The sequence below is a fragment of the Hyperolius riggenbachi genome, chromosome 9, assembly GCF_040937935.1.
Source record: "Hyperolius riggenbachi isolate aHypRig1 chromosome 9, aHypRig1.pri, whole genome shotgun sequence".
Classification (NCBI taxonomy): Eukaryota; Metazoa; Chordata; class Amphibia; order Anura; family Hyperoliidae; genus Hyperolius; species Hyperolius riggenbachi.
This window is the reverse complement of record NC_090654.1, coordinates 112,538,334-112,565,671: the sequence shown is the minus strand read 5'-3', so window position 1 is coordinate 112,565,671 and position 27,338 is coordinate 112,538,334. Positions and strand designations below refer to the sequence as shown.

The 27,338-nt window shown below is 46.1% G+C and overlaps 1 protein-coding gene across 2 annotated transcripts in view; it reads right to left on the bottom strand.

Moving 5' to 3' along the window:
* Positions 1-26,217, bottom strand: part of KATNBL1 (katanin regulatory subunit B1 like 1) — a 58,559-nt gene extending 32,342 nt beyond the window's left edge. Inside the window, exons 1-2 of one of the 2 annotated variants that reach the window (XM_068251663.1) lie at positions 25,978-26,217; positions 4,830-4,951 (exon numbers count right to left, since the gene is read on the bottom strand). In XM_068251663.1, coding sequence (XP_068107764.1) covers positions 4,830-4,937 — 108 coding nt within the window. In that variant the 5' untranslated portion in view covers positions 4,938-4,951; positions 25,978-26,217. Of the gene's footprint in view, positions 1-4,829; positions 4,952-25,772; positions 25,925-25,977 lie in introns of those variants that run through there. The other variant, XM_068251662.1, reaches the window with a different exon arrangement.
* Between the last annotated feature and the right edge of the window lie 1,121 nt (positions 26,218-27,338).

Genomic DNA, 27,338 nt, shown 5'->3' with positions numbered 1-27,338 from the left:
AAAGCATGTAGTGGAAACCGGTCATAGAGAGCTTTTCATCAGAGCTGACTGAAGGGTTACTCTGAGGGAAAGCTACAATGAAGAAATATTGTAAAAAAAAAATAAATAAATAAATTATTCCTCATGTTATTTTCACTGCGGCTCCTCTTTAAAGGCTACTTGAGGTGACATAATCACATGTATGTACAGTGACAAGCATACAAATAACTAGAAAGAGTAGGATAGACAGAACAGTTTACTGTATATCCGTTTATTTTCATCTCAGGTTTCCTTTAACTGGTTAAGGACTACGCTAGTTGAAATCTACGCCCTGTTTTGGTGGCGTTGTGGCTGCCAGGGCGCAGATTTCAGCTCACCACCGCCGCACACCGCTTTCGTCGCTCCTGGCAATCTAGTCACTGTCTTTCCGCTGCCACTCACTCGCCCTGCCATCTCTGTGAGCCAGTCAGGAGCCAATTTCATTGTAAGCAACTCCCATTGGCTTACATTGATAGACAGGGTCAGGAGCCAATGCAAGCTACTCCTGACCGGCTCACAAGGAATCTGTCGTCATAGAGATGGCAGAGTGAGTGGCCTGAGGATTCCTGCATGTGGCATGGACAGTGGTTAGTGCTGAGACTAGTTGGTATTCAGACATTTATGGTACCAGTGGTTTGTGGTCCTTAAGGGAGGGGGGGGGGTTGGGGGGAAGTGGGGGATGAGACCACTGGTACTTAACCACTTCACCCTCAGCCGCCCGGATTTCTCCGTCCCTTTTTCCATCCTTTTACCACCAGGGACGGTGAAATCCGTACTTCCCGCGCTCCCCGCCCTCCCGCTCATGCGCGCACTCCCGCTCAATGCACGCCGCCGCCCGGAGATCAATGGACATTGGGAAAAAAAAAATTCCCAGCCTCATAGCACTTCCTGCCGCATAAACAAAATGTTACTGTGGCCATCTTATGGCCAAATAGTAAAACTACACCCTAAAGCATTTTTTAAATACAAATGCATTAGTTTTACACAAAAAAAATTAGCTCATTACCTCCCACACTCCCCAATTTTTTTTTGTAATTAAAACAAAAAAAATTTACAATTAAAAAAAAAAAAAAAACTACATAAATAGTTACCTTAGGGACTGAACTTTTTAAATATTTATGTCAGGAGGGTACAACTAGGGTTGTTGCGGTAAACCGGTATCACAATATACCGCGGTTTCACATCGCATGGCAATCATACCATGCAGATTCTCGGAATACCTTTTTTTATGCTTTCGCCGCCTTCCGCATTATGCCCGCCACCGCGCCGCTATTTCCCAGCTTTCTGTCTCCCTCCGTTAGAAAAGCAAGCTCCCAAAGCTTGCTGACTGGTGCTGGATGGTGACGCACAGGACAGGACGTCATGCCGCAGCTGGAGCGCATATGCAGGGAGCTCCTGGCCGCGGTTGGAACGCACACACAGAAAGCTCCCGGCCAGAAACACGGAGCTCACATTACAGCCCTGCAGAGCTTCCTGCTCTAAGGATGAGCGCCACCCCCTCTCATTCCCGCTCGGCTTGTTTGAAAGTGCGTGCCAGACACCAGCATGAAAGCCAGCAGCGGTGAGTTTATCAGCTGCAGAGACTAAGCTGACAGATGCACAGGAGGTGGGGAGAGATGAGCTGTTTCTTTTGCGTGTTCCAGTGACAGAATCAGAGACGCTGAAGCACTGTGGAAGGTCTGCACTATATTAACTGTACATAAGCAAGCTAAGTTCCTGTGTCTGGCTGCCCTGTTATTGTCCTGCTTTGCTTTTCTACATCCCATATGCTCCTCTCACCTCCCTCCTTGTACCCCCCTTCCCATTGCTTTAACCCCTGCCCTGCTGAACTGGACCACCTGTGGTGTGACATCTCTCACTCACTCTCCTCTGACTCTCACACCTTTTTCAACATCCGTCCCCCCTTCATTCCTCTATCTGCCTTACTTCCCCCCCCCCCCCCCCACATTCTCCTTTTCCTCTACCTCTGTTTCATGACAATCTTCCGCTTTCTTGCCTCTCTCTCTGCTAGCTCTTATGCTGGGTACACACGTTGCGATTTCCCGCTCGATTGGCGGGACCGATCCTGGTCGATCGATTGTTTCCGACATGTTCAATCGGGTTTCGATTGATACAGCCGTCGGTTTTGCATACTTAACATGAGCAAATTGACAGCTGTATCAATCGAGACCCGATCGAACATGTCGGAAATAATCGATCAACCAGCATCGAGCGGGAAATCGCAACGTGTGTACCCACTATTACTGTCCCTTCCTGCCTTCTCTCACAGACTGCTGTGTATTTCCCTTCCTTCTCTCTCACTTTCCTCTCTCTGACCTGTATTAAGTTTATGATGTATTTATTTTATAGTGCTTCAATAAAGATTTTATAACGTTTATAGTTATGTCACTGATTGCCCTCATAGGAGCTCTAAATCTAATCCTTCCATAGTCTAATGCCCACATTATTATTATTATTATTATTATGTCTTTATATAGCACTGACATCTTCTGCAGCACTTTACAGAGTACACAGTCATGTCACTGACTGTCCTCATAGGAGCGCACAATCGAATCCTACCATAATCAACGTCTAATGTGTTTGCTCTCTCCCCATGTCACCTGTGACCTGACTGCCACCAAAGCAGATAAGTTCATTTTTAAAGAGAACCTGCATTTCCAGCCACAGATCATGCAGGTTCAGGTTAATTGAAATGAGAATTGTGTAATACCGTGAAATTTTTTTGTGACGGTTATACCGTGCATTTTCATACCGTTGCAACCCTAGGTACAACAATGTTACTTTATAAACTATGGGCTTGTAATTAGGGATGGACGCAAAACTGAAAAAAAAAATGCACCTTTTTTTCCAAATAAAATATTGGCGCAAAACATTGTGATAGGGACATAATTTAAACTGTTTTATAACCAGGACAAACGGGCAAATACATTTCATGGGTTTTAAGTACAGTAGCATGCATTATTTAAAAACTATAATGGCCGAGAACTGAAAAATAATGAATTTTTTCCCACATTTTTTCCTATTTTCCCATTAAAACAGATTTAAAATAAAATAATTTTTGGCATAATGTCCCACCTAAAGAAAGCCTCCTCTTCAAGTTCCTCTTTAAGTGGTTAAAGCCTCAGTTTAGGAACCATTTTCTAAGGTTGGGAGCAAACTTGCTTTATCAATTTCATTGGAGTTTTAGGATCATATTTTGCCCCCGCATTTTTGTTGGACTGCATCATAACGTACTGAACTTGAAAAAGCATGCGTTATACAGGAAAGAGCAAAAATTGGCTTTCAGTTTAGAACAAAAATTAGCAAATTATGCAATTCCCGAGAAGGACAGACTACAACGGCCAGTGCTGAAGTGTGTGTGTCAAAACATGTTTGATTCCAACATGGTCACTCGCTGCCTGTGCTATGGCCTACAATTCAGGAGCCTTCCCCTTGCAGTCTGAAAAAAAAAATGACAAGAATGCAATCCATGCCTGTTCATTAGCCATTCCCATAGGGTTTGAAAAAAAATCACTCTACCCTCTGCTTCTGGCCCTCCTTTCAGCTACAGAAATCGCTTTTCACACTGAAAATATAACATTTGCACACTAAGCTATTACATTGTGCTTTTAAATGTTTGCCTGCAAACAGAAACCCTATTCCTATAGTGTTCTGTATCTCAGACTTCGCCAGTGGTTGCCTTCCAACTGCACACAGACACTAGGCAAAGATAGCAAAGAATCGTTTAGGGTCAGCACTGAGTGACCCAGCAATAGATCCAACTTGAAACCAGACAAGAACCTCTATCAAGACCAGAAAATCCGTCAACATAGCTTTCCTCCAACTTGCCAGAGCGCGAGATCTCAAGACAAAATGATAAAAAATTATAAAAATTAAAAAATTCTAAATTCAGGTGTGCAATGCTTTTCAGACAACCAAAGATGACCAGGAAGAAATTGCTTCCAAAGGTGCTTCAAGTATGTACTGAGTAAATGGCCTGAATAATTTTCTCAATTATATTGAGAAATTTTAGATAGGACGACTAGATGCCAGCATGCAGAGGTGTCACCATTTTATGAAAGCATGGTGTATGTACATATGAAACGCTAGCATTTTTATGTAAGGTATATGACCGTACAATGCATTCAAAAAATAAACCACTTTTTAACAAACTGAAGCTTCGTGTTAAACTCGTTTAAAATACATTTTTCCGTGCAGCAAGCAACACCTATTAACAATTAAAACTTTTTTTTTTTAATACTGCATGCCAGTAAAATAAGGTTTATTAACCACTTTATCCACCACTGCAGTATAGCTACGTCCTCTGACTTAATCGAAGCCACGAGGACATAGATAAACATCTTGTAGCAGAAGCCCAGCTGTGCACAATTGGGCTTGCTCCTGTGCACACCTCTGGCACTATCTGATGCAAAACTAATTGGTGAAAGGGAATATATGTTCCCTAAACCAATAAGATTGATTTTTACTATTAAAAGTACTTTTATTTTCTCAAATTATAGTGAAAAAAGCACCCTGTAGCATTATTTCAAAATCAAATACCCTAAATATAAATTGTGACAGCAGCAGAATCTAAGTTTTGCGATAAACAGTAGAAAAAGCCAAACAAAATGGTTTTTTTTTTATTCACACTAGCCATTTTTATTTTTAAAATGGAATTGTTAAAACTGAGAAATGTGTTTTCAATTTTTTCCTCTTTTTCTCATTAAAATGCATAGAAAACAAAATTGTTAAAGGGAAAAATGCCATACAATGAAAGTCTACTTTATCTTGGAAAAAAAAAAAAAAAAAAAAAACCTGAATAAGTTCCATACCTCCTTCATGTTCTGCTTGGCTGAAGGAGAGACCCTCTTTCTTGGGTAATCAGTGGCTCTGTCATCATCTAGGTTCCGCTTCTTAACATCGTGGGCTCCTGATGCCATAATCCCCACACAATCTGTCACAAAACAATCAATAAGAATAGTTTTCACGCAACTCCAACATAGGCATAGCATTGTCTTCAATATAACATTTTAAAGTCCATCTCAATGAGAGGGGGGGAAAAAAAAAAGGAAGGAAGGAAGGAAGGAATATTTTCTAGTAGGGGTTGTGACCTGCTCCGTTCTCTGGTACCCGTCTGAATACGGACCTGCAAAGTACACACAACCTAACTAAATTAAGATCTCCAAGCTGGCTCTAGAGAGTAGAGCAAACATAGGTGAAAAAAAGTGTCCGTCTTGTTTATCCATTGGCATCCACATAGTTAATGCATAGTGAAGGGGCAAAATCAAAACACCCGATGTAAATATTTTTTCCTGGTTGTAGGACGAGATTCCTGCACTTTGATTGGCCCAATAGGCTGCCTTTCACTTGACAGATGGCCTACTAGGCCAAAGTACGGGGATCTCGTGCTACAAAGTGAATCACCCTCAAGTCAGCTAGCTAATTGCACAAGCTGTTAGTCGATATGTCTCCTGTCTGGCTCTCTGGGAAATTGCTGATGTTGCTGAAACCCAAGAGAAGCTGAAGACGTGTCTGACACTTCCGCTGTCCGAAGGATCAACTGTATACACATAACCATGGCAACAGGTGCGCATGCACACTGTGCCAGTTTGAAATATTGTAGGTCTCTCACAGAATTACATTTTAAAATCTGGTATTTTCTCACATGCCTTTTACACAAAATAGGATTCATATGCACTCAAATAGCTTTTGGCATTGGACATCTTTGGAGGTATATGAAGGCTGAGATATTTAGTTTCTTTTAACCATCCTGGCGTTTTGATTATTTGCGGCGTTCGACTGCGGGTGGGTTTTTTTAACCTAATTTTTTTATCATGTAGCTAGCCTAGCGCTAGCTACATTATTCCCCCCTCCCTGCAGCATCCCGCCCCACCCCTCCGATCATACCCAGCAGGAAATCCCGCTCTGAACAGGGATTTCCTGTTAGGGCTTCCCTCGTTGCCATGGCGACGATCGGAATGACGTCATGACGCCAGGGGGAGTCCCGATCCATCCCATAGCACAGCCTGGTGGCGATTGGCCAGCCTGCCCTGAGGGTCTGGGGGGGGTGGGGGGTACCTCTTTCGCGGCGGCGACCAAATTAAACACGCAGCTAGCGAAGTGCTAGCTGCGTGTTTTAAAAATTTTTAAAAACAAGACCCACCAGGGGCTAAGATATCCACCACGGCGGTAATGGACGAGCTGAGCTCGCCTGTAACGCTAAGGTGGTTAAACAATGCAAATTGCTGGCTGTTGTGCTGATCCTCAGCCTCTAAAGCTGGCCATACACTATTCAATCATCACTTGTTAGATCGAAAGATAAATCCGCTATTTGTTTTTACTCGACGTTACTGCAGCCAAAGAGCAGGAGAATTGGCAGGCAACTGGTATGGATTAAAAAGGAAAAATTAAACATTGCTGCCTCCATATGACTCACTTCAGGTTACCTTTAATGGCTGCCTTGACTAAATTTAATCCAGCATGTGTACATAGCTTTAGGCCTAATACACAACTATATACCCTCTACTAATCCAACATGTAGTTTAAAAAAAAAAAGAAAAAGAAAAAAAAAAAAACACCGCAAAAGCAAATTCTTCTGTTGGATGTTTAATGTAAAGCCCAACTTTTCATAGGCAGCCGAGTGATCAAATATGCATGTAAATATGGACTGTGCATATTTTGCAGATCCAACTGATCAATCAAAAGATCAGATGGAAAAGAAAACATATGCATGTACTTAAAGGGAAGGTTCAAGCAAAATAATAAAATGAGTTTCACTTACCTGGGGCTTCTACCAACCCCATGCAGCCATCCTGTGCCCTTGTAGTCACTCACTTCTGCTCCAGTCCCCCGCTGGCAGCTTGCCGACCTCGGAGGTAGGCGGGACGCATTGCGTACATTTTTACGTATTCCCGCTAGTGCAGGAACATTAACATATATTTTTACGCGTTACTGGTTCAATGCGTAAATTTTTATGCATTGAACCAGTAATGCGTAAAAATGTATGTGTTAATGTTCCTGCACCAGCGGGAATGCGTAAAAATGTACGCAATGCGTCCCGCCGACCTCCGAGGTCGGCAAGCTGCCAGCGGGGGACTGGAGCAGCAGTGAGTGACTAGGAGGGCACAGCATGGCTGCATGGGGCTGGTAGAAGCCCCAGGTAAGTGAAACTCATTTTATTATTTTGCTTGGACATTCCCTTTAAGTTGACATTCTCAGTAGCAAAATATATATTTTGATCATTCCAGTTAACTGCCTGAAAGGTTGGCCTTGGGTCTGCCCAAGTGTATTGACAAGACCTTGGTTTCCTGAGAACATTATACTTTGTGTTGGTTCTCCCAGGTTTTATGTATAGGCCGGAGGTCTGTCAGGAAAGTATGCAGCTATGTAATACAAGAAGAGATACAGTTGAAGATACAAAGAAACAAAACCTTGTTGCCTTTCACATGACCAATCCCTCTTCCTTCCAAACCAGAAGTAGAAAGTATTAGTGAAGCGCAATGTGACTCGAGAGCCAGTGAACTCCTCCTGACCTCATCCGCTTAATTGGTGCTAAACAGTGGCAAACGGGAATATTCTGGTGTTTAGAATTCGCCATGTTGCATTTGAACACCCAAACTAATCATGATGGACCTCACAAATCATAAAAACACTTGTTCTTAATACGCTCTTGCTGCAACTTCGCCATGCCTCATTTAGGCATGGAAAATTAGGACACTTCCATTGGGACAACAGGGCCTTTACTTCCAGATAATGGCTGTAGACCCATTCCTCTCTGGTTACTATCCTCTTCTGGTTCACTGATCGCAGTTTGAAACAAACCATTAGCATCTAACTTGTAAGCTCAGAAGGGCAGGGACCTCTTCCTAGTCTCTTACTCTGCAGCAAATGTATCATATGAGCATGTACCATTATTGGTAATGTCTAAAACACATTACCCATGTTTGTATTTGTATTGCGGGATGTCCTGACTATAAAGCGTTTTTAACAGCTCATGTCTATGCTCTCTATTTGTTTTGATGTTGGTGGTATCTAAATAAAAATAACTGCAGCACAATATTTCTTCTGCTCTGGTAGCAAACCCCACAACAGATCTTGCCACATCACCTTTAATGCAAAGAGGATATGTCAAAATCTCAGATTCAGCAGTTTCTGGAATATCAAGATTAGCTTCTAGTTCCCACACTGAGTCACCAATCTTAATGACTGCAGCCCATAAAGATTTAACTTTCTAAGGTGATGTGCTCCTAGTTTTTTGCCCTCCAGAGTGTGGATCACTTTCAACACATCCTTGACCATCTTTGCAGCTCTCTTTGCAATGAACTCACAACGTACTCTCCAAAAGCCTTCCGAATTATCTGTTTACTTTCCACATATGAATGTTCAAGCTCAACACAAATCCGGTTTGTAGATCTACTCAGTATTTTTGAATGCTACAGCCACACAGTACACATGCTAAATCAGACATCTCACACCCTTAGGCCCGGTTCACATTAGCGTTCGCTATCCGGATTTTCCGGATTTGATACGCACCGCATACTGTACAGTGTTCTCCCCAGAAATATTTTCCAGCCGGGTGGCATGAAAAAGTAGCCGGGTGGGGAAGTAAGGTTACGCAGGGTGCTGCTGGGTCAGAAAGTAAGGAAACGCTGAAAGGAGAGTGAGGGTCATACTGGCTGGGGAATCGCACTGGCTGGGGAGAGGTCAGCATCACACTGAGTGCTACTGGGTGGGACGATAACTTGTTCAAGAAACAAAAATCGCATTGCGAATACTCACAAAATGCTGTATGCAGTGCATTTCTGATTTTCATACAAATCGCAACTGCAGTGTGAATGCCACCATAGGGCAGCTTTGTCATAGCGATTCTCTGTTCGCTGGCGTTCAGCAAAGCTCTAAGGATTCCCTGAAAAGCACCTGTGTGAATGGGGCCTTAGTGCCATAGCCCCATCATCACATATATGACCTGACACCATTCACCATCCCTGCATGCAATGTATGTTACTCCTGCTGCTGCACACACTAGTTGCAGAGGAGTGCTGACTTAAAGCTGATCACACGGGCAGGCGACATGAGTGGTGAGAACTCCAGCGAAGACTTTGCAAAAGCCATGCTAGTTTAAAGGGGAACTGAAGTGAGAAGAATATGGAGGCTGCTATATTTATTTCCTTTTAAACAATACACATTGCATGGCAGCCCTGCTGATCTACTTGGCTGCAGTAGTGTCTCAATCAGACAAGAAACAGGCATGCAGCTAATCTTGTCAGATCTGACAACAATGTCAGAAACACCTGATCTGCTGCATGCTTGTTCAGGGGTTATGGCTAAAAGTATTAAAGGCAAAGGCTCAGCGAGGCTGTCGGGTAAATAAAGATGGCAGCCTCCTTATACCTCTCACTACAGTTGTTCTGTACAGCACAGTGATTTGTGAACATACAAGTAGTCTGTCTGAACTCAATGGATGTATGTCTTTCTCAACCTAAATAACTAACTGCTGAGACAAAAAAAAAGGCTAAACTTGATGTAAAATGCTGAACTAAACTTTTTGCCATTGCCCATACTGAAAGCTAGATAATACAGTGATGGAACTGAACTGAACAATTTGGGGTTAATAGCTAGCAAACCAAGTGTCAGCTTGTGATAAAGTGCAGAGACACAGGAGGCAGAATGAAAGCTGCCTTTTACAGCCTCTGTAAACCACTTATCTCTCTCACCGAATGCACCAGAATAAAGAAACATGTTGATATGTTAATGTGCCACACTTCTTTGAGGTCTCTGACATTCTTGTGACCTGAAGGACCTGGGGAAGGGGGCATTGTACATGCTGCTCTGACGGAGAGGAAGAGAAGAGCGTCTGTCCACTGTAGTAGCCAGCGGGAGTGACTCACCAAAAGATAACAAATCAAACCGCACATTCTTTTCAGTGCGGACTCCAGCTGAAAGTTCCTTCGGTCTGCCTGTTCCTCTCTCTGCTATGAGATTTCCCCGCCCTTCCACGCTGCTGATAGGAAGGAAGGAGCTGAGGAGGAGGGCGGAGATGGTGTCTCTGCTTGCGTTCCAAGCTGTCATGTCTATCGTGCGGAGGAAAGAATTAATGATGCAGAAAGCGGCCAATCACAGCAGCCGGGCGGGGACAGAGATCTGGTGGGCGCTCCGCCCGGGTAATAGGCTCTGGGGAGAACACTGCTGTACAAACGGAACATACGTTCCGCATAGCAATGTAAAGTGTATGTGGACGTTCACACGCGTCCGTTCCGTACTAATCGAGCCGGATCGGATTCGGACTCTTTTCCAACATGCGCTATTTTTTTGGGTCCGGATCTCCGGCCCACGCACCCGGACCGGAGCCTGACAGCACCATCCGGAACACAGAAACCAATGGGAAACGGAAGGCACAGAACACACTGCCTACAAAAACCTGACGTTCTACCCCACTTCCTATGCGTATCCAAGCGGCCATTTTGGATGGGGACACATGGGCCAAGCATGTCTGGAGTGGAGCAGCAGTGACAGACGTGCTGGAGCTGTTTGGCAGAATGTCGGAGGTGGAGGTGAGGCCTACAGCGGAGGAACCCGATGCACCTTCTGATGCATCTGCTGTATGCAGATAATATTCTTCAAACCCACCTCGGGTTCTCTTTAAGAAGTGTATATGGACTGTTATATGAAGATGCGGACCCCTGAGTGAAAAATAGTGTGTTTTGACCAGATGAAGGACTCTCCTATGCAATAATATAGACATATGTGATTTATACCAGTGGGAGTTACTTTGCTTGTGCAGCAGACACGTGGGGGTGTGCTGGAGACTGAGCGCCAGCCTCTGAGATTTTAATTTGTTTTTTGTGTGCAGAGGGGGCAAACTAGTCAAGTGAGGTGGGGAGGAACGCGAGTATCAGCACGCAGTGTGTTTTGTATACAATATAACATACATACCCACAACAGGACGAATGACTTTAAAGCGTATCTAAAATTGCCCAAAACGGGGGGGGGGGGGGGGGGTGGAAAAGAAAAACAAAAAAACAAACAAAAAAAGACCACACATACTTGGGGCTTCCTCCAGCCCCCTTCAGGCTTATCGCTCTATCGCTCCCGCGCTACCATCCTCCGCCTCCTGTTTCTTCCTCAATTTGGCTAGTCGGCACAGGCGCAGTACGGCCATGCACACGCTCCCGTAGCCGCAAGCATTCTGCACCTGTGCAGGCCTCTCCCGGTGACCGGATCACACATGCACAGACTGCCCGAACTACCAGCTGTATTGCAGAACCAGGAGGCGTAGCAGGATGGCAAGTGACCAATAAGACTAAAAGGGGCTGGAGGAAGCCCAAGGTATGTATATTTTATGCCATCTCAGGTTCTAAAACTATTGCTAGCTTAACCACTTCCCGACCGCCTAACGCACAGAGGCGGCCGGGAAGTGGAGCCCTGAAGGACCGGCTCACCCACAGAGGCGGCGGTCCTTCTAAGGGCATGGGCGGAGCGATCGCGTCATCCGTGACGCGATCCTCCGCCGGCGCCTGTCACCGCAACATCCCGCCGGCTATACGGAAGCGCCGGCGGGATGTTAACCCCGCGATCGCCGCATACAAAGTGTATAGTACACTTTGTAATGTTTACAAAGTGTATTATACAGGCTGCCTCCTGCCCTGGTGGTCCCAGTGTCCGAGGGACCACCAGGGCAGGCTGCAGCCACCCTAGTCTGCACCCAAGCACACAGATTTCTCCCCCCCCTGCCCCAGATCGCCCACAGCACCCCTCAGACCCCCCCCCTGCCCACCCCCAAGACCCCTGTTTGCACCCAATCACCCCCCTAATCACCCATCAATCACTCCCTGTCACTATCTGTCAACGCTATTTTTTTTTTTATCTCCCCCCCTGCCCACTGCCCCCTCCTGATCACCCCCCCACCCCTCAGATTCTCCCCAGACCCCCCCCCCCCGTGTACTGTATGCATCTATCCCCCCTGATCACCTGTCAATCACCTGTCAATCACCCCCTGTCACTGCCACCCATCAATCAGCCCCTAACCTGCCCCTTGCGGGCAATCTGATCACCCACCCACACTAATAGATCGCCCGCAGATCCGACATCAGATCACCACCCAAACGCAGTGTTTACATCTATTCTCTCCTCTAAACACCCACTAATTACCCATCAATCACCCATCAATCACCCCCTATCACCACCTGTCACTGTTACCCATCAGATCAGACCCTAATCTGCCCCTTGCGGGCACCCAATCACCCGCCTACACGCTCAGATTGCCCTCAGACCCCCCCCCCTTATCAATTCGCCAGTGCATTAGTTACATCTGTTCTTCCCTGTAATAACCCACTGATCACCTGTCAATCACCTGTCACTGCCACCCATCAATCACCCCCTGTCACTGCCACCCATCAATCACCCCCTGTCACTGCCACCCATCAATCAGCCCCTAACCTGCCCCTTGCGGGCAATCTGATCACCCACACCAATAGTCTGCCCGCAGATCCGACGTCAGATCACCTCCCAAGGGCAGTGTTTATATCTGTTCTCTACCCTAAACACCCACTAATTACCCATCAATCACCCCCTGTCACTGCTACCTATCAGATTAGACCCCTATCTGACCCTAGGGCACTCAATCACCCGCCCACACCCTCAGAATGCCCTCAGGCCCCAGCCCTGATCACCTCGCCAGTGCATTGCTTGCATCTATTCCCCCCTCTAATCACACCTTGAGACACCCATCAATCACCTCCTGTCACCCCCTAGCACACCTACCCATCAGATCAGGCCCTAATTTGCCCCGTGTGGGCTCCTGATCACTCGGCCAAACCCTCAGATCCCCCTCAGACCCCCTTCCGATCACCTCCCCAGTGCATTGATTGCATCTATTTTCCCCTCTAACCACCCCCTGAGACACCCATCAATCACCTCCTGTCACCCCCCTAGCACTCCTATCCATCAGATCAGGCCCAATACAACCTGGCATCTAAAAGGCCACCCTGCATATGACCGGTTTCACAAAATTCACCCCCTCATAGACCACCTGTCATCAAAATTTGCAGATGCTTATACCCCTGAACAGTCATTTTGAGACATTTGGTTTCCAGACTACTCACGGTTTTGGGCCCGTAAAATGCCAGGGCGGTATAGGAACCCCAGAAACGGACCCCATTTTAGAAAAAAGACACCCCAATGTATTCTGTTAGGTGTATGGCGAGTTCATAGAAGATTTTATTTTTTGTCAAAAGTTAGCGGAAATTGATTTTTGTTTTTTTTTCACAAAGTGTCATTTTTCACTAACTTGTGACAAAAAATAAAATCTTCTATGAACTCGCTATACACCTAACGGAATACCTTGGGGTGTCTTCTTTCTAAAATGGGGTCACTTGTGGGGTTCCTGGCATTTTAGGGGCCCTAAACCGTGAGGAGTAGTCTAGAAAACAAATGCCTCAAAATGACCTGTGATTAGGACGTTGGGCCCCTTAGCGCACCTAAGCTGCAAAAAAGTGTCACATGTGGTATCGCCGTACTCAGGAGAAGTAGTATAATGTGTTTTGGTGTGTATTTTTACACATACCCATGCTGGGTGGGAGAAATCTCTCTGTAAATGGACAATTGTGTGTAAAAAAAAAAAATCAAACAATTGTCATTTACAGAGGTATTTCTCCCACCCAGCATGGGTATGTGTAAAAATACACCCCAAAACACATTATACAACATCTCCCGAGTACGGCGATACCACATGATTGGCACTTTTTTGCAGCCTAACTGCGCTAAGGGGCCCAAAGTCCAATGAGTACCTTTAGGATTTCACAGGTCATTTTTGTTTCAAGACTACTCCTCACGGTTTAGGGCCCCTAAAATGCCAGGGCAGTATAGGAACCCCACAAATGACCCCATTCTAGAAAGAAGACACCCAAACGTATTCCGTTAGGAGTATGGTGAGTTCATAGAAGTTTTTATTTTTTTCTCACAAGTTAGCGGAAATTGATTTTAATTGTGCTTTTTCACAAAGTGTCATTTTCCGCTAACTGGTGACAAAAAATAAAATCTTCTATGAACTCACCATACTCCTAACGGAATACCTTGGGGTGTCTTCTTTCTAAAATGGGGTCATTTGTGGGGTTCCTATACTGCCCTGGCATTTTAGGGGCCCTAAACCGTGAGGAGTAGTCTTGAAACGAAATTTCTCAAAATGACCTGTGAAATCCTAAAGGTACTCATTGGACTTTGGGCCCTTTAGCGCAGTTAGGGTGCAAAAAAGTGCCACACATGTGGTATCGCCGTACTCAGGAGAAGTAGTATAATGTGTTTTGGGGTGTATTTTTACACATACCCATGCTGAGTGGGAGAAAGATCTCTGTAAATGGACAATTGTGTGTAAAAAAAAATTAACAAATTGTCATTTACAGAGATATTTCTCCCACCCAGCATGGGTATGTGTAAAAATACACCCCAAAACACATTATACTACTTCTCCTGAGTACGGCAATACCACATGTGTGGCACTTTTTTGCAGCCTAACTGCGCTAAGGGGTTCAAAGTCCAATGAGCACCTTTAGGCTTTACAGGGGTGCTTACAATTTAGCACCCCCCAAAATGTCAGGACAGTAAACACACCCCACAAATGACCCCATTTTGGAAAGTAGACCCTTCAAGGTGTTCAGAAAGGGGCATGGTGAGTCCGTGGCAGATTTCATTTTTTTTTGTCGCAAGTTTTTTTTTTTGGGTCACAAAGTGTCATTTTCCGCTTACTTGTGACGGAAAATAATATATTCTATGAACTCACTATGCCTCTCAGTGAATACTTTGGGATGTCTTCTTTCCAAAATGGGGTCATTTGGGGGGTATTTATACTATCCTGGAATTCTAGCCCCTCATGAAACATGACAGGGGGTCAGAAAAGTCATAGATGCTTGAAAATGGGAAATTCACTTTTTGCACCATAGTTTGTAAACGCTATAACTTTTACCCAAACCAATAAATATACACTGAATGGGTTTTTTTTTTTTTATCAAAAACATGTTTGTCCACATTTTTCGCGCTGCATGTATACAGAAATTTTACTTTATTTGAAAACTGTCAGCACAGAAAGTTAAAAAAATCATTTTTTTGCCAAAATTCATGTCTTTTTTGATGAATATAATAAAAAGTAAAAATCGCAGGAGCAATCAAATAGCACCAAAAGAAAGCTTTATTAGTGACAAGAAAAGGAGCCAAAATTCATTTAGGTGGTAGGTTGTATGAGCGAGCAATAAACCGTGAAAGCTGCAGTGGTCTGAATGGAAAAAAAAGTGGCCGGTCCTTAACCTTCCTGGCGGTAAGCCCGAGCTGAGCTCGGGTTATGCCGCCGGAAGGCACCGCTCAGGCCCCGCTGGGCCGATTTGCATAATTTTTTTTTTTTGCTGCACGCAGCTAGCACTTTGCTAGCTGCGTGCAGTGCCCGATCGACGCCGCTACCCGCCGATATCCGTCGCGCCGCAGCCGCCCCCCCCCAGACCCCGTGCGCTGGCTGGCCAATCAGTGCCAGGCAGCTCTATGGGGTGGATAGGAATCCCCTTTGACGTCACGACGTCGATGACGTCGGTGACGTCATCCCGCCCCGTCGCCATGGCGATCGGAGGGGCTGGGGGGATGCCGCTGAGCAGCGGCTATCATGTAGCGAGACTTTGTCTCGCTACATGAAAAGAAAAAAAAAAAAAGTGCCCCTGGGGTACTTACCTCCTCCATCTCCTGGTGGTCTCACTGGGCCCCTCTGAAGCCACAGCCTACAATTTGTCAGTAGCGCCTGCAATATTTACCTTCCCCAGCTCCAGCGCAGTAGTGGCCATCGGCTCGGTATAAGGCGGAAATAGCCGATCCCAGTCAGGTCCACTCTACTGCTCAGGTGCTGGGAAAGCAAATATTTACATGCTCACTGTTCAGAGGGGCTCAGCAAGACCACCATGGGATGGAGGAGGACGGGATAGCCTTGATAGGATCCAGAGGAAAGGAAGATCGTAGGAGGACTGCGCGGAACATGACAGTTGCAGGGGGCCGATAGAAGCCCCAGTTAAGTGTCGTTTTTTGAGCCCCTCCACAGAACACCTTAAAATTTGTCACAAACATGAACAGAGAAACGGATTGATTGCAGTTTGCAGCAACACAGACACTGAGGCAGAAAATACCATGCAAAAACGTTTATTAACAATCGGGCATACATTATGCAAATTCACTGCGCCCGCATGCATAAACTATATACAAACAATCAGGAAATGCGTTGACAACTAGATACAATGTAGCAACCACCATATGCATACACACACCATACAAAAAAAAAAAAAACCCTATCTAACGAAATACTGTATATACACATACATACAAGATGAATATATACACCAATCGCAGTGCAAGGCGGCAGGCAGAAGTCACGGTCAGAACGAGCATAAATTCGGCAATAATCGAGCAATCACGGTACAAAAGGAGCAAGCAGGAATCGAGGTCAGACAGAAAAGATGTTCAATAACAGAGTAACAGATACAGGAATAAAGGATAACAAGGAACCAGGGTTGTCCAGATACTCAAGCCTGTAAGGACAAAGTTCTGGCACAGGTTACATCTTGCAGGGCCATTTTATGAGGACACACCTGTTGTATAATTGAGATGCACAGTCCATATAGAGCAACCTTGCAAAGGCAGAGCCATTTCCAAACAGTGTAGAGCCACCTAATGGTGGAACAGAGAAAGTCCAGGACACACAGACCCCAGAGCCACCTGGGAATAAAGGAAGTTCATCAAAGTTCAAGTCAATGTTGCCACCAGCAGGCAGAGAGTGGCATGACCTGACTCCTGACACATATGCAGCACTTAAAGTCAATGGGAACTGTGTGAAAAAAACAACGATACTTACCCAAGGAGAGTGAAGGCTCTGGGTCCTATAGAGCCTTCCCGCTCCTCTCCCAGTCCCTCGGGGCAGCGCTGTCCCCAGGAGCAGTATTTAACCAATTTGGTCAAATACTGCTCCCTCCACTGCCAAAGGCTTCAGAAAGTCTTCAGGAGCCTGAGTGCTTCTGAAAAGAGGCTGCTCCATACTGCACTCGCGGCTGTGCAGTATGGAGCTGCCTGTCTTCAGGAGGACTCTGTTCCCGAAGTCCCCTTCAGCAGGGGATTAAAACACAGGAGCAAGCGCTGCACCGAGGGCACCGGGAGAGGCGGCTGTATAGGCCTTACCTCTCAGATAAGTATCTTTTTTTCTCTTGATCTGCATCAAGAATCAGAATCTACCTGTGCCACCTAGCATTAGTTTATGGGACTAAGAAGTACCAGAAATGTAATGCAGCGCTGCGTTCCTAACAAGAGGACAGATGCTTTGCAAGAGGAGACCACACACCCTACTACACTACATAAAATGCGTGTCAGTGTAGAAATTTTGCTGGTGTTTGTATTATTTTGAGTTTGGTTAGACCCCCAACTATAAGTTGCAGGTGACAGTGCATCAGTACTGCAACACGCAGCAACTGTGTGTCTGGTTTTACGCATAGACCTCATTCAAAACATTGAATGGTCCAGTACACAGAACTGCACACAAAAAGTATTGTAGAAGCGTATGTGGAAGTGCCAGACATTGTTTACTATGAAAGCAGAATTCAATTGGTCCATTTTCAAGCTACATGTGTTTGCATACAAAACTTTCACAAAACTGCATCAACCCATATTTGCATCTCACTGACCATCCCTAGTGCAGAAGATGATAGATAATTCAACTGCATGTTTTTCCAGTGACAGTTTCAGCTTTGTTCACCCATCATACAGCTGCTTGTTACAAATATCCTTATCAACTCCCTTCTCCTGACACCTAACATTCCCTTTGAGTTCAAACCCTTCCTCACACAGAATCATGCCCCCTTCATGTTATCCCCTTTTCTGTCCATACAGCTAACCATTGCCATCCACTGAGAGCCTCCTAAACAGAGGCCTAACCATAAGGCTAGGTTCACAGTGCATCAGTTGCGTTGCAGAATAATTTTGCATGTCATCTCATTGCCCATCCAATTCTATGGGGCTGCTCACATCTCAGCATTGTAACCGATCACGTTTCATTTAAATATTTATATAGCGCTAACATATTGAGCAGCCCTGTAGAGTATATTGTCTTGTCACTAACTATCCCTCAAAGGTCGTCACAATCTAGGCCCTACCATAGTCATACGTCTCTGTATGTATCGTGTAGTGCATGTATCGTAATTTAGGGCCAATTTGGAGTGAAGCCAATTAACTTATCTGTATGGTTTTTGGGATGTGGGAGGAAACTGGAGTACCCAGAGGAAACTCACGCAGACATAGGGAGAACATATAAACTCCTTGCAGATGTTGGCCTGGCTGGGATTCGAACTGGGGACCCAGCGCTGCAAGGCGAGAGCGCTAACCAATACGCCACCATGCTTCCCACGTTATTCTAACCTGCAGCAGGAAGGCTTTGAATTAAAATCTATGTCCAGTCTCCGGGAGTACTGTCACACCGGCCGCCGTGATGACGCGAGGCGGCCGGCGTGGTGACAACTGACATGATCTTTCAGGAAGAAGGAGCCAGACACTCGGGCCCAGTGTCGCCGGGAGCCATTTCTGAGCAGGGCCTGGGAGAAGAGCCAGAAGGATGCCGAGGGACCTCCCGACCTACGGTGGGCTGGAGAAAGCCCCAGGTAAGTTCAGATTTTGATTTTAGTTACTGCTCGGAGTCCCTCTAAAGAGGAGGGGTGTGTGTGTGTGTGTGTGTGTGTGTGTGTGTGTGTGTGTGTGTGTGTGTGTGTGTGTGTGTGTGTGTGTGTGTGTGTGTGTGTGTGTGTGTGTGTGTGTGTGTGTGTGTGTGTGTGTGTGTGTGTGTGTGTGTGTGTGTGGTGTGTGGTGTGTGGTGTGTGTAACAACCCAGCAACCCCTGCAACTTCTCTTTTGTGTACCAAATTTTCTGTGTACTAAATAAGAGTCATGTAAACTGGTGGATGATAATTTATCAACAAGAAAAGTAATAGTGATTTTAACTTTTGGATTGCCCGATTAGCATCCTTATTACTTTGTTTACCAGATAAAAATAAAGAATTGGATTTTTGATTTTATGCCCGACAGTTACTCTTTAAAGAGACTATGTAACAAAATGTTCAGCCTTCTTTCTTCTATCCTATAAGTTCCTATACCTGTTCTAATGTGGTCTAGATTACTGCAGCATTTCTAGTTGCACTATCTCTGTAATATACCTAATCTTTTCTTTGTCAAGCTTTGTCGACCCAGAGATGAATGGGCTGTCTCTGTTGTAATGAATACCAGCTATGCATGCCCCCTGCAGGCTCTGTGCGCTATGTTTATTTCTCACAGACAGCTTGTCTGTGTCATGCAGTTTGTAAGTCTGAGGGGGGAGAGAGTTGCTGAGAAACATGCTTAGAAACTGTGAGAATCCCAGACTGGAGTGCAGATAATTCACTATGTAATAAAAACCTGTAATATACTGTAACATGAGATATACACTCAACTAAAAGGATTATTAGGAACACCTGTTCAATTTCTCATTAATGCAATTATCTAATCAACCAATCCAGGGCTGTGGAGTCGGTACAAAAATCTTCCAACTCAGTTTATGAAATCACCGACTCCAACTCAGACTCCGGGTACCCAAAATGACTCCGACTCCTTGACTCCAACTCCTTAGTCTAACACTTACCAGGGCTGTGGATTTTGTACAAAAATCATCCGACTCAGACTCCCGACGTTTATGAAATCACTGACTCCGGGTACCCAAAATTGAGCCGACTCCACAACCCTGAGCCAATCACATGGCAGTTGCTTCAATGCATTTAGGGTGTGGTCCTGGTCAAGACAATCTCCTGAACTCAAAACTGAATGTCAGAATGCGAAAGAAAAGCGATTTAAGCAATGGTTGTTGGTGCCAGATGGGCCAGTCTGAGTATTTCACAATCCGCTCAGTTACTGGGATTTTCACGCACAACCATTTCTAGGGTTTACAAAGAATGGTGTGAAAAGGGAAAAACATCCAGTATGCGGCAGTCCTGTGGGCGAAAATGCCTTGTTGATGCTAGAGGTCAGAGGAGAATGGGCCGACTGATTCAAGCTGATAGAAGAGCAACAATGACTGAAATACCCGTTACAACCGAGGTATGCAAAGCAAAGCATTTGTGAAGCCACAACACGAACAACCTTGAGGTGAATGGGCTACAACAGCAGAAGATCCCACCGGGTACCACTCATCTCCACTACAAGTAGGAAAAAAAGAGGCTACAATTTGTACAAGTTCACCAAAATTGGATAGTTGAAGACTGGAAAAATGTTGCCTGGTCTGATGAGTGTCGACAGTCAGAATTTGGCGTAAACAGAATGAGAACATGGATCTATCATGCCTTGTTACCACTAGGGTTGCAACGGTATGAAATTCCACGGTATAACCGCCCAAAAAAAAAAAAAATACCACGGTATGACGGTATAGTACAATTGTTTTGACCCGGGCCCCCCTGTAGCCAGTAGTAGGTGGCCGCAGCATAGGTAGAGAGGGATAGGCGTAGCTAGTAGTAGGTGGCCGCAGCATAGGTAGCCAGGGATAGGCGTAGCCAGTAGTAGGTGGCCGAAGCATAGGTAGCCAGGGATAGGTGTAGCCAGTAGTAGGTGGCCGAAGCATAGGTAGCCAGGGATAGGTGTAGCCAGTAGTAGGTGGCCGAAGCATAGGTAGCCAGGGATAGGTGTAGCCAGTAGTAGGTGGCCGAAGCATAGGTAGCCAGGGATAGGTGTAGCCAGTAGTAGGTGGCCGAAGCATAGGTAGCCAGGGATAGGTGTAGCCAGTAGTAGGTGGCCGAAGCATAGGTAGCCAGGGATAGGTGTAGCCAGTAGTAGGTGGCCGAAGCATAGGTAGCCAGGGATAGGTGTAGCCAGTAGTAGGTGGCCGAAGCATAGGTAGCCAGGGATAGGTGTAGCCAGTAGTAGGTGGCCGAAGCATAGGTAGCCAGGGATAGGTGTAGCCAGTAGTAGGTGGCCGAAGCATAGGTAGCCAGGGATAGGTGTAGCCAGTAATAGGTGACCGCAGTATAGGTAGCCAGCAATAGGTGGCCGCAGTATAGGTAGCCAGGGACAGGTGTAGCCAGTAGTAGGTGCTCGCAGCATAGGTAGCCAGGGACAAGCGTTGCCAGTAGTAGGTGCTCGCAGCATAGGTAGCCAGTGATGGGTGTAGCCAGTAGTAGGTGCTCGCAGCATAGGTAGCCAGCGACTGGTGTAGCCAGTAGTAGGTGCTCGCAGCATAGGTAGCCAGTGACAGGTGTAGTCAGTAGTAGGTGCTCGCAGCAAAGGTAGCCAGGGATAGGTGTAGCCAGTAGTAGGTGGCCGCAGCATAGGTAGCCAGTGACAGGTGTAGCCAGTAGTAGGTGCTCGCAGCATAGGTAGCCAGTGACAGGTGTAGTCAGTAGTAGGTGCTCGCAGCAAAGGTAGCCAGGGATAGGTGTAGCCAGTAGTAGGTGGCCGAAGCATAGGTAGCCAGTAATAGGTGACCGCAGTATAGGTAGCCAGCAATAGGTGGCAGGCAGTATAGGTAGCCAGGGACAGGTGTAGCCAGTAGTAGGTGCTCGCAGCATAGGTAGCCACTGATGGGTGTAGCCAGTAGTAGGTGCTCGCAGCATAGGTAGCCAGTGACTGGTGTAGCCAGTAGTAGGTGCTCGCAGCATAGGTAGCCAGTGACAGGTGTAGCCAGTAGTAGGTGCTCGCAGCATAGGTAGCCAGGGACAGTGTGTAGTCAGTAGTAGGTGCTCGCAGGATAGGTAGCCAGGGACAGGGTGTAGTCAGTAGTAGGTGCTCGCAGGATAGGTAGCCAGGGACAGGGTGTAGTCAGTAGTAGGTGCTCGCAGGATAGGTAGCCAGGGACAGGGTGTAGTCAGTAGTAGGTGCTCGCAGGATAGGTAGCCAGGGACAAGTGTTGCCAGTAGTAGGTGCTCACAGCATAGGTAGCCAGGGATGGGTGTAGTCAGTAGAAGGTGCTCGCAGCATAGGTAGCCAGAAATAGGTGGCTGCAGCACAGAGAGTCGGGGGGATGGAGAGGGGACGCAGCAGCAGGGATAAATACTCACATGCTGGCAGCCAGGTCCTTCACCGATGTACGGGCTTTCATTGTACTTCACGTTCTTGCATCATCTTGTAATAGCACCCAGGGGGCGCTGTTTCGAGGAAATGTGATGCAAGAACAGGAAGTACAATGAAGCCCGGGTACATTGTGAAGGATGGAGCTGGCTTCTCGCAAGTATTTGTATCCCCACCGCTGTTCGTGCGCTCGTCGCTGCGTCGCAACCCAGCCGCTACATCGCCCTGCCCTCCCGGTCACCCGCCCCCTAAAACCGGTAAAAACGAGATTGTGCACGGTATGGATACCGTGCACAAACAAACCGCGATATATCGTAATACTGGTATATCGCGGCAACCCTAGCTACCACTATGCAGGCTGGTGGTGTAATGGTGTGTGTGTGTGTGGGGGGGGGGGGGGGTGTTTTCTTGGCACACTTTAGGCCCCTTAGTGCCATTTGGGCATCGTTTAAATGCCACAGGCTACCTGAGCATTGTTTGACAGGGCTGTGGAGTTTGAGTCGGGGCAATTTTGGGCACCCGGGAGTCGTGGTTTTCAGAAACTGAGGAGTCGGAGCCGCATGATTTTTGTACAAAATCCACAGCCCTGTTAAGTATTAGACTAAGGAGTCGGAGTCGAAGTCTGAGCAATTTTGGGTACCCGGAGTCAGAGTCGTGGTTTCAGAAACTGAGGAGTCGGAAGATTTTTGTACCGACTCCACAGCCCTGGTTTCTGACCATGTCCATCATGTACCCATCCTCTGATGGCTACTTCCATCATGTCACAAAGCACGAATCATTTCAAATTGGTTTCTTGAACATGACAAGGAGTTCACTGTACTAAAATGGCCCCCATAGTCACAGATCTCCATCAACTGCAAGATGCTATCCTATCCATATGTGCCAACATTTCTAAAGAATGCTTTCAGCACCTTGTTGAATCAATGCCACGTAGAATTAAGGCAGCTCTGAAGGCGAAATTGAGTCAAACACCATATTAGTATGGTGTCCCTAATAATGCTTTAGGTGAGTGAGTGTGATATAGAAATGCGCGCACACACACACACACACACACACACACACACACACCTTACTGGTTAGCGCAGGGCTGTGGAGTCGGTACAAAAATCTTCCAAATCAGACTCCTCAGTTTTTAAAACCACGACTCCCGACTCCGGGTACCCAAAATGGCTCCAACTCCTTAGTGTAATACTTAACGGGGCTGTAGATTTTGTACAAAAATCATCAGACTCCCGACTCAGACTCAGTTTATGAAACCACGACTCCGGGTGCCCAAAATTGCCACAACTCTGACTCCTCGACTCCAACTCCGCAGCCCTGGGTTAGCGGCCATGTTTTTTGTTTGTAAACACTGCCTCAAACTGGCAATTTAAAGCCAGGATCGCGGCAGAAACCCCAAAGGGGGATCCAGGAGATCATAATGACTCGATTGGTATGTTTTTTTTACTGTACAAATCAGACAGTACAGATCCTCTTTAAAATCCTGTGCATCAAGTTAGCTTATCTGCTGTGGCAGTCAGCTGACCCAGGAGAAATCAAATTACAATTTGTGATTAGACAGGCTAAACTCTCTAAATACATACAGGGTACATTTCTCTGTTCCTTCTGTCCTCAACAAAAGTTCAGGTCCACTTTAACAAGCAAACTACGCTGCTGCAATCACTTAGTGTGCCGACACAGTCCATGCTATTACATTCATAGCAACACATGGCCACTCCAGTAGCTAAATTGAAAAGGCATGATTAGACTATCAGGAGACAGCTTGTCTCCTGATTAGTTATGAGATACAAAACTAATGTTTATTCCCTTGCTCTAAATCACCCAGAATTTGGGCGCTGGTTTCCACTAGGTTGTAGTAAACTCCAACCACACTATTTGGCCAATCACAATGCTTTGTGCTGAAAGAGGGTCCTGTGATTGGAGAACTGTTCCCCATCAGGTTTCCTCCTGCATCCCCTAAAGAAAACTAGCACACAGCTAATCATGTAAATCTAATACATTAATTAAAACATGCCTGTTGGATTAACTAAGAAAAAAGGTCAGGTTAAGGTGGACATACACTCGTTAGATTAGCAGCAGATAGATCAGAAATCTATCTGATGATCTATCTGATGTGTTTAGGAACATTTTTTAGGTACACACCATACAATTTTCTGTTAGATTTTCTCTTAGATTTACCTGCCAGATAGATTTACCTACAACATGGAAAAAAGCTAACAGAAGAATCTAACAGAAAATTGTATGGTGTGTACCTAGGAACAGATTTCCAATAGATTTCAGTATGAAATTATTGAAAAATCGATCTGATGGTATTTTTTGCCATCAGATTTCCATTAGGTCCAATGCAAAATAAGCAATCTCAACAGATCGACCTAGATTTTCCAGCATGTCAGCTCGATTGAAATCGGCCGCAAATCGATCGGCCAGTCAATCAATTTGCAATCGATCAGCCGCTAATCGGCTCAGTGTATGGGACCCTTAACCCCATTAGCGGTATGGACGCATTGTTACGTCCATTACCGCTGGAGGTCGCCGCTCAGGCCCCGCTGGGCCGATTTGAATAATTTTTTTTTTTAAACACGCAGCAAGCACTTTGCTTGCTGCGTGTCTCACCCGATCGCCGCCACCAATCCGCCGCGATGCAGGGCCCCCCCAGGCGAGACCCCGTGCGCTGCTTGGCCAATCAGTGCCAGGCAGCGCTGTGGGGTGGATCGGATTCCCCTGGCGACGGAGGAAGCCCTCCAAGAGATCCCGTTCTTTGAAGGCGATCGGAGCGGCTGGGGGGATGCCGCTGAGCAGCGGCTATCATGTAGCGAGACGTTGTCTCGCTACACGAAATTTATTTTTTTTAAAAAACACGTATTTGCTGCCCCCTGGCGGATTTTAATAAACCGCCAGGGAGGTTAAAATAATTAGCTTTCAGCTGTGCTTTTCCTTTTCAGCTCTCACAAATTCTAGATCCTGCCAAGCAAAGATAAAATTGAGACATAGGCTTATTTCTCCCCATAATTTTCAGATCCAACTTTGTATGTATGCATTAATAACAGGATCTAGCCATCCAACCGGCACACATACTGCAACTAAAATCTGACCTAACACCTTTCTCCAAACTGACAGCAAGTTAGCTGGTCATCATAGAGCGCACATACCTCTATATGGCCAGTGTACACCAGAAAGCGCTAGCGTAATCACAAACGATCAGCACTTTTTGAAGTGATTTTTAAGAGCGATTCTAATCAAGTGCCTAGCGATTTTTGGAGCGTTTACTTTTTTTTTTTTTTTTTTTTACAGTAGAGCTGTAACTGAAAAGCTTCTGTAATAAAAACACTTGGAAAATTGCTCTGATCTAGAACTTTTCCGAACGATTTTCCAATTTTCTTATACTTAACATTGAGGCTGAATCGCCTCAGAAATCAGCAATGCTGCAGGACCAGAGTTTGCGTTTGGGGGGGGGGGGGGGGGGGGGGAAAGTTCTGGTGTGCACCATCCCATTGAAATAAATTAGCCAAGCGCTTTTCAAAACCGCTCTTGTTGTGCGCCAGCCCAACAACAATCTACTCCCACATTTGGGAACAACTTTTAAACACCAATACACCACATGTACACAGAACACATAAAAGCAAAACTACCCCTAAAAGAGACTTGATCCAGGATCATGAAGAGACTTAGGTGGCCCACAGTCACCTATTCACCTGAGAGAAACTTGGAATGATGTGTAGACATTCTTGTGCAAGTTGAAGAGGAAAGTACCAGGAGAGCGGTTATTCACTGTCTATACTTCAGCCTAACAAGCCATGTCTGCCCATCACTAAGGCGAAGCTAAACTTCTGGGCCTAACACAGCCGCCCCAGACACTCGCCATACTCCAGCACCCAGGCACCAGGACACACGTCTCACCGGCTCATGGCCCCGACGGGGGGTAACAGAACACCTCCACTCCACCGACTTCCGCTCACTTTTCAACCTCACTTCACTGCGGGGTCTGCCTGGTCGCTTCCGACTGCAGGATGCGCCATTCAAACATCCTCGCGAGGCATGATGGGAAAGGAGCAGCTGCTGTCACTCACACACTGGCGTCTCCATAGGCCTGCGCTGGCGACGGGGCGGACACTACTTTCAATGAAAAGGTTACGTAAGAGGCACCTCAATGCGGTGTGTGTTCACGTGACTGGGCGTGGCGCGACGGTCCCTCCAGCGTCTTCTTCCGCAGAACGTAATGCCAGTCACCAGTCTATGACATAATGAACCTGAACAAACAGAACGTAACTGTGCCACAGCTGTTTAGGACGAGTGTTCGTAACTTCTGTCATGTGCCTTACACAACAGCTGGACATGGAGTACTCTGTGACAGGATGTCATTCTGAGTGTGCAGTGCCTTCTGGCAGACAAAGCAGTGGGACGTTTAGATAATTTTAACAGGAGACCAAAATAAAATGATGTCATGTGAAGGTTGAGTCTGTTCTGTCGCCAATGTATAAATGTACCTCAAAAAGTTTTCTGTATGTAAGAAGGGCCGTTTCCACTTGAGCCGCACGCGTTGGCACTTCCAGGTCTGCGGCTACGCAGACGAATCTCATCAGCCGTGCCTGTAACGGCTATGGGACTCAGCCTCCTGCACCATTTCGGATGGCATTGTTGGCCGAATCGCTAGCGCAAGCGATTTCGGCTGGTGGCACCATTGTACCCTGTGGCAGAGTTTCCCCATGCGATTTGCCTGCGGGGAAACTGCGGATTCGGCACGGCAATCGCGCCAGTGGAAACAGGCCCTAAGTACCAATGCAAAACAAAAGATCTGGCGAAATTTGTGTGCCCACTATCGGGAGAAACTTGGGCGGCTGCATACTCGCCATTAAAACTTGCAGCTATACTGTGAAATTTGGGCACCTGCGCCTGATGCATAGGCACCCTTGGAGAACCCACTATTTATTGGCCGGTGTAGATGCCCAAATTTACTGTCTAGCCACAATTTATTATGTTGTCCCTAACGTTATTATAATTGCCACAGGGGTTGGTTAATTTTAATTAACCACTTTGCAACCCTTGCTACGCTTATCTACTCCCCACAGAACTTCACCTGGGGATCAGGGGAGTAGATAGGCGTACTTGTGGTTAACAGTGTGCTGTATGCCCAACAAGCTATCTGATTATGTATATAGGGTATCATTTTAACCGTGACAAGTGAGAGAATAGATTTTGTGTTGTTTGACAACTGAGGGCTAAGTCATGTGATTTTTTTTTTACTGGAAAACTGAATGAAA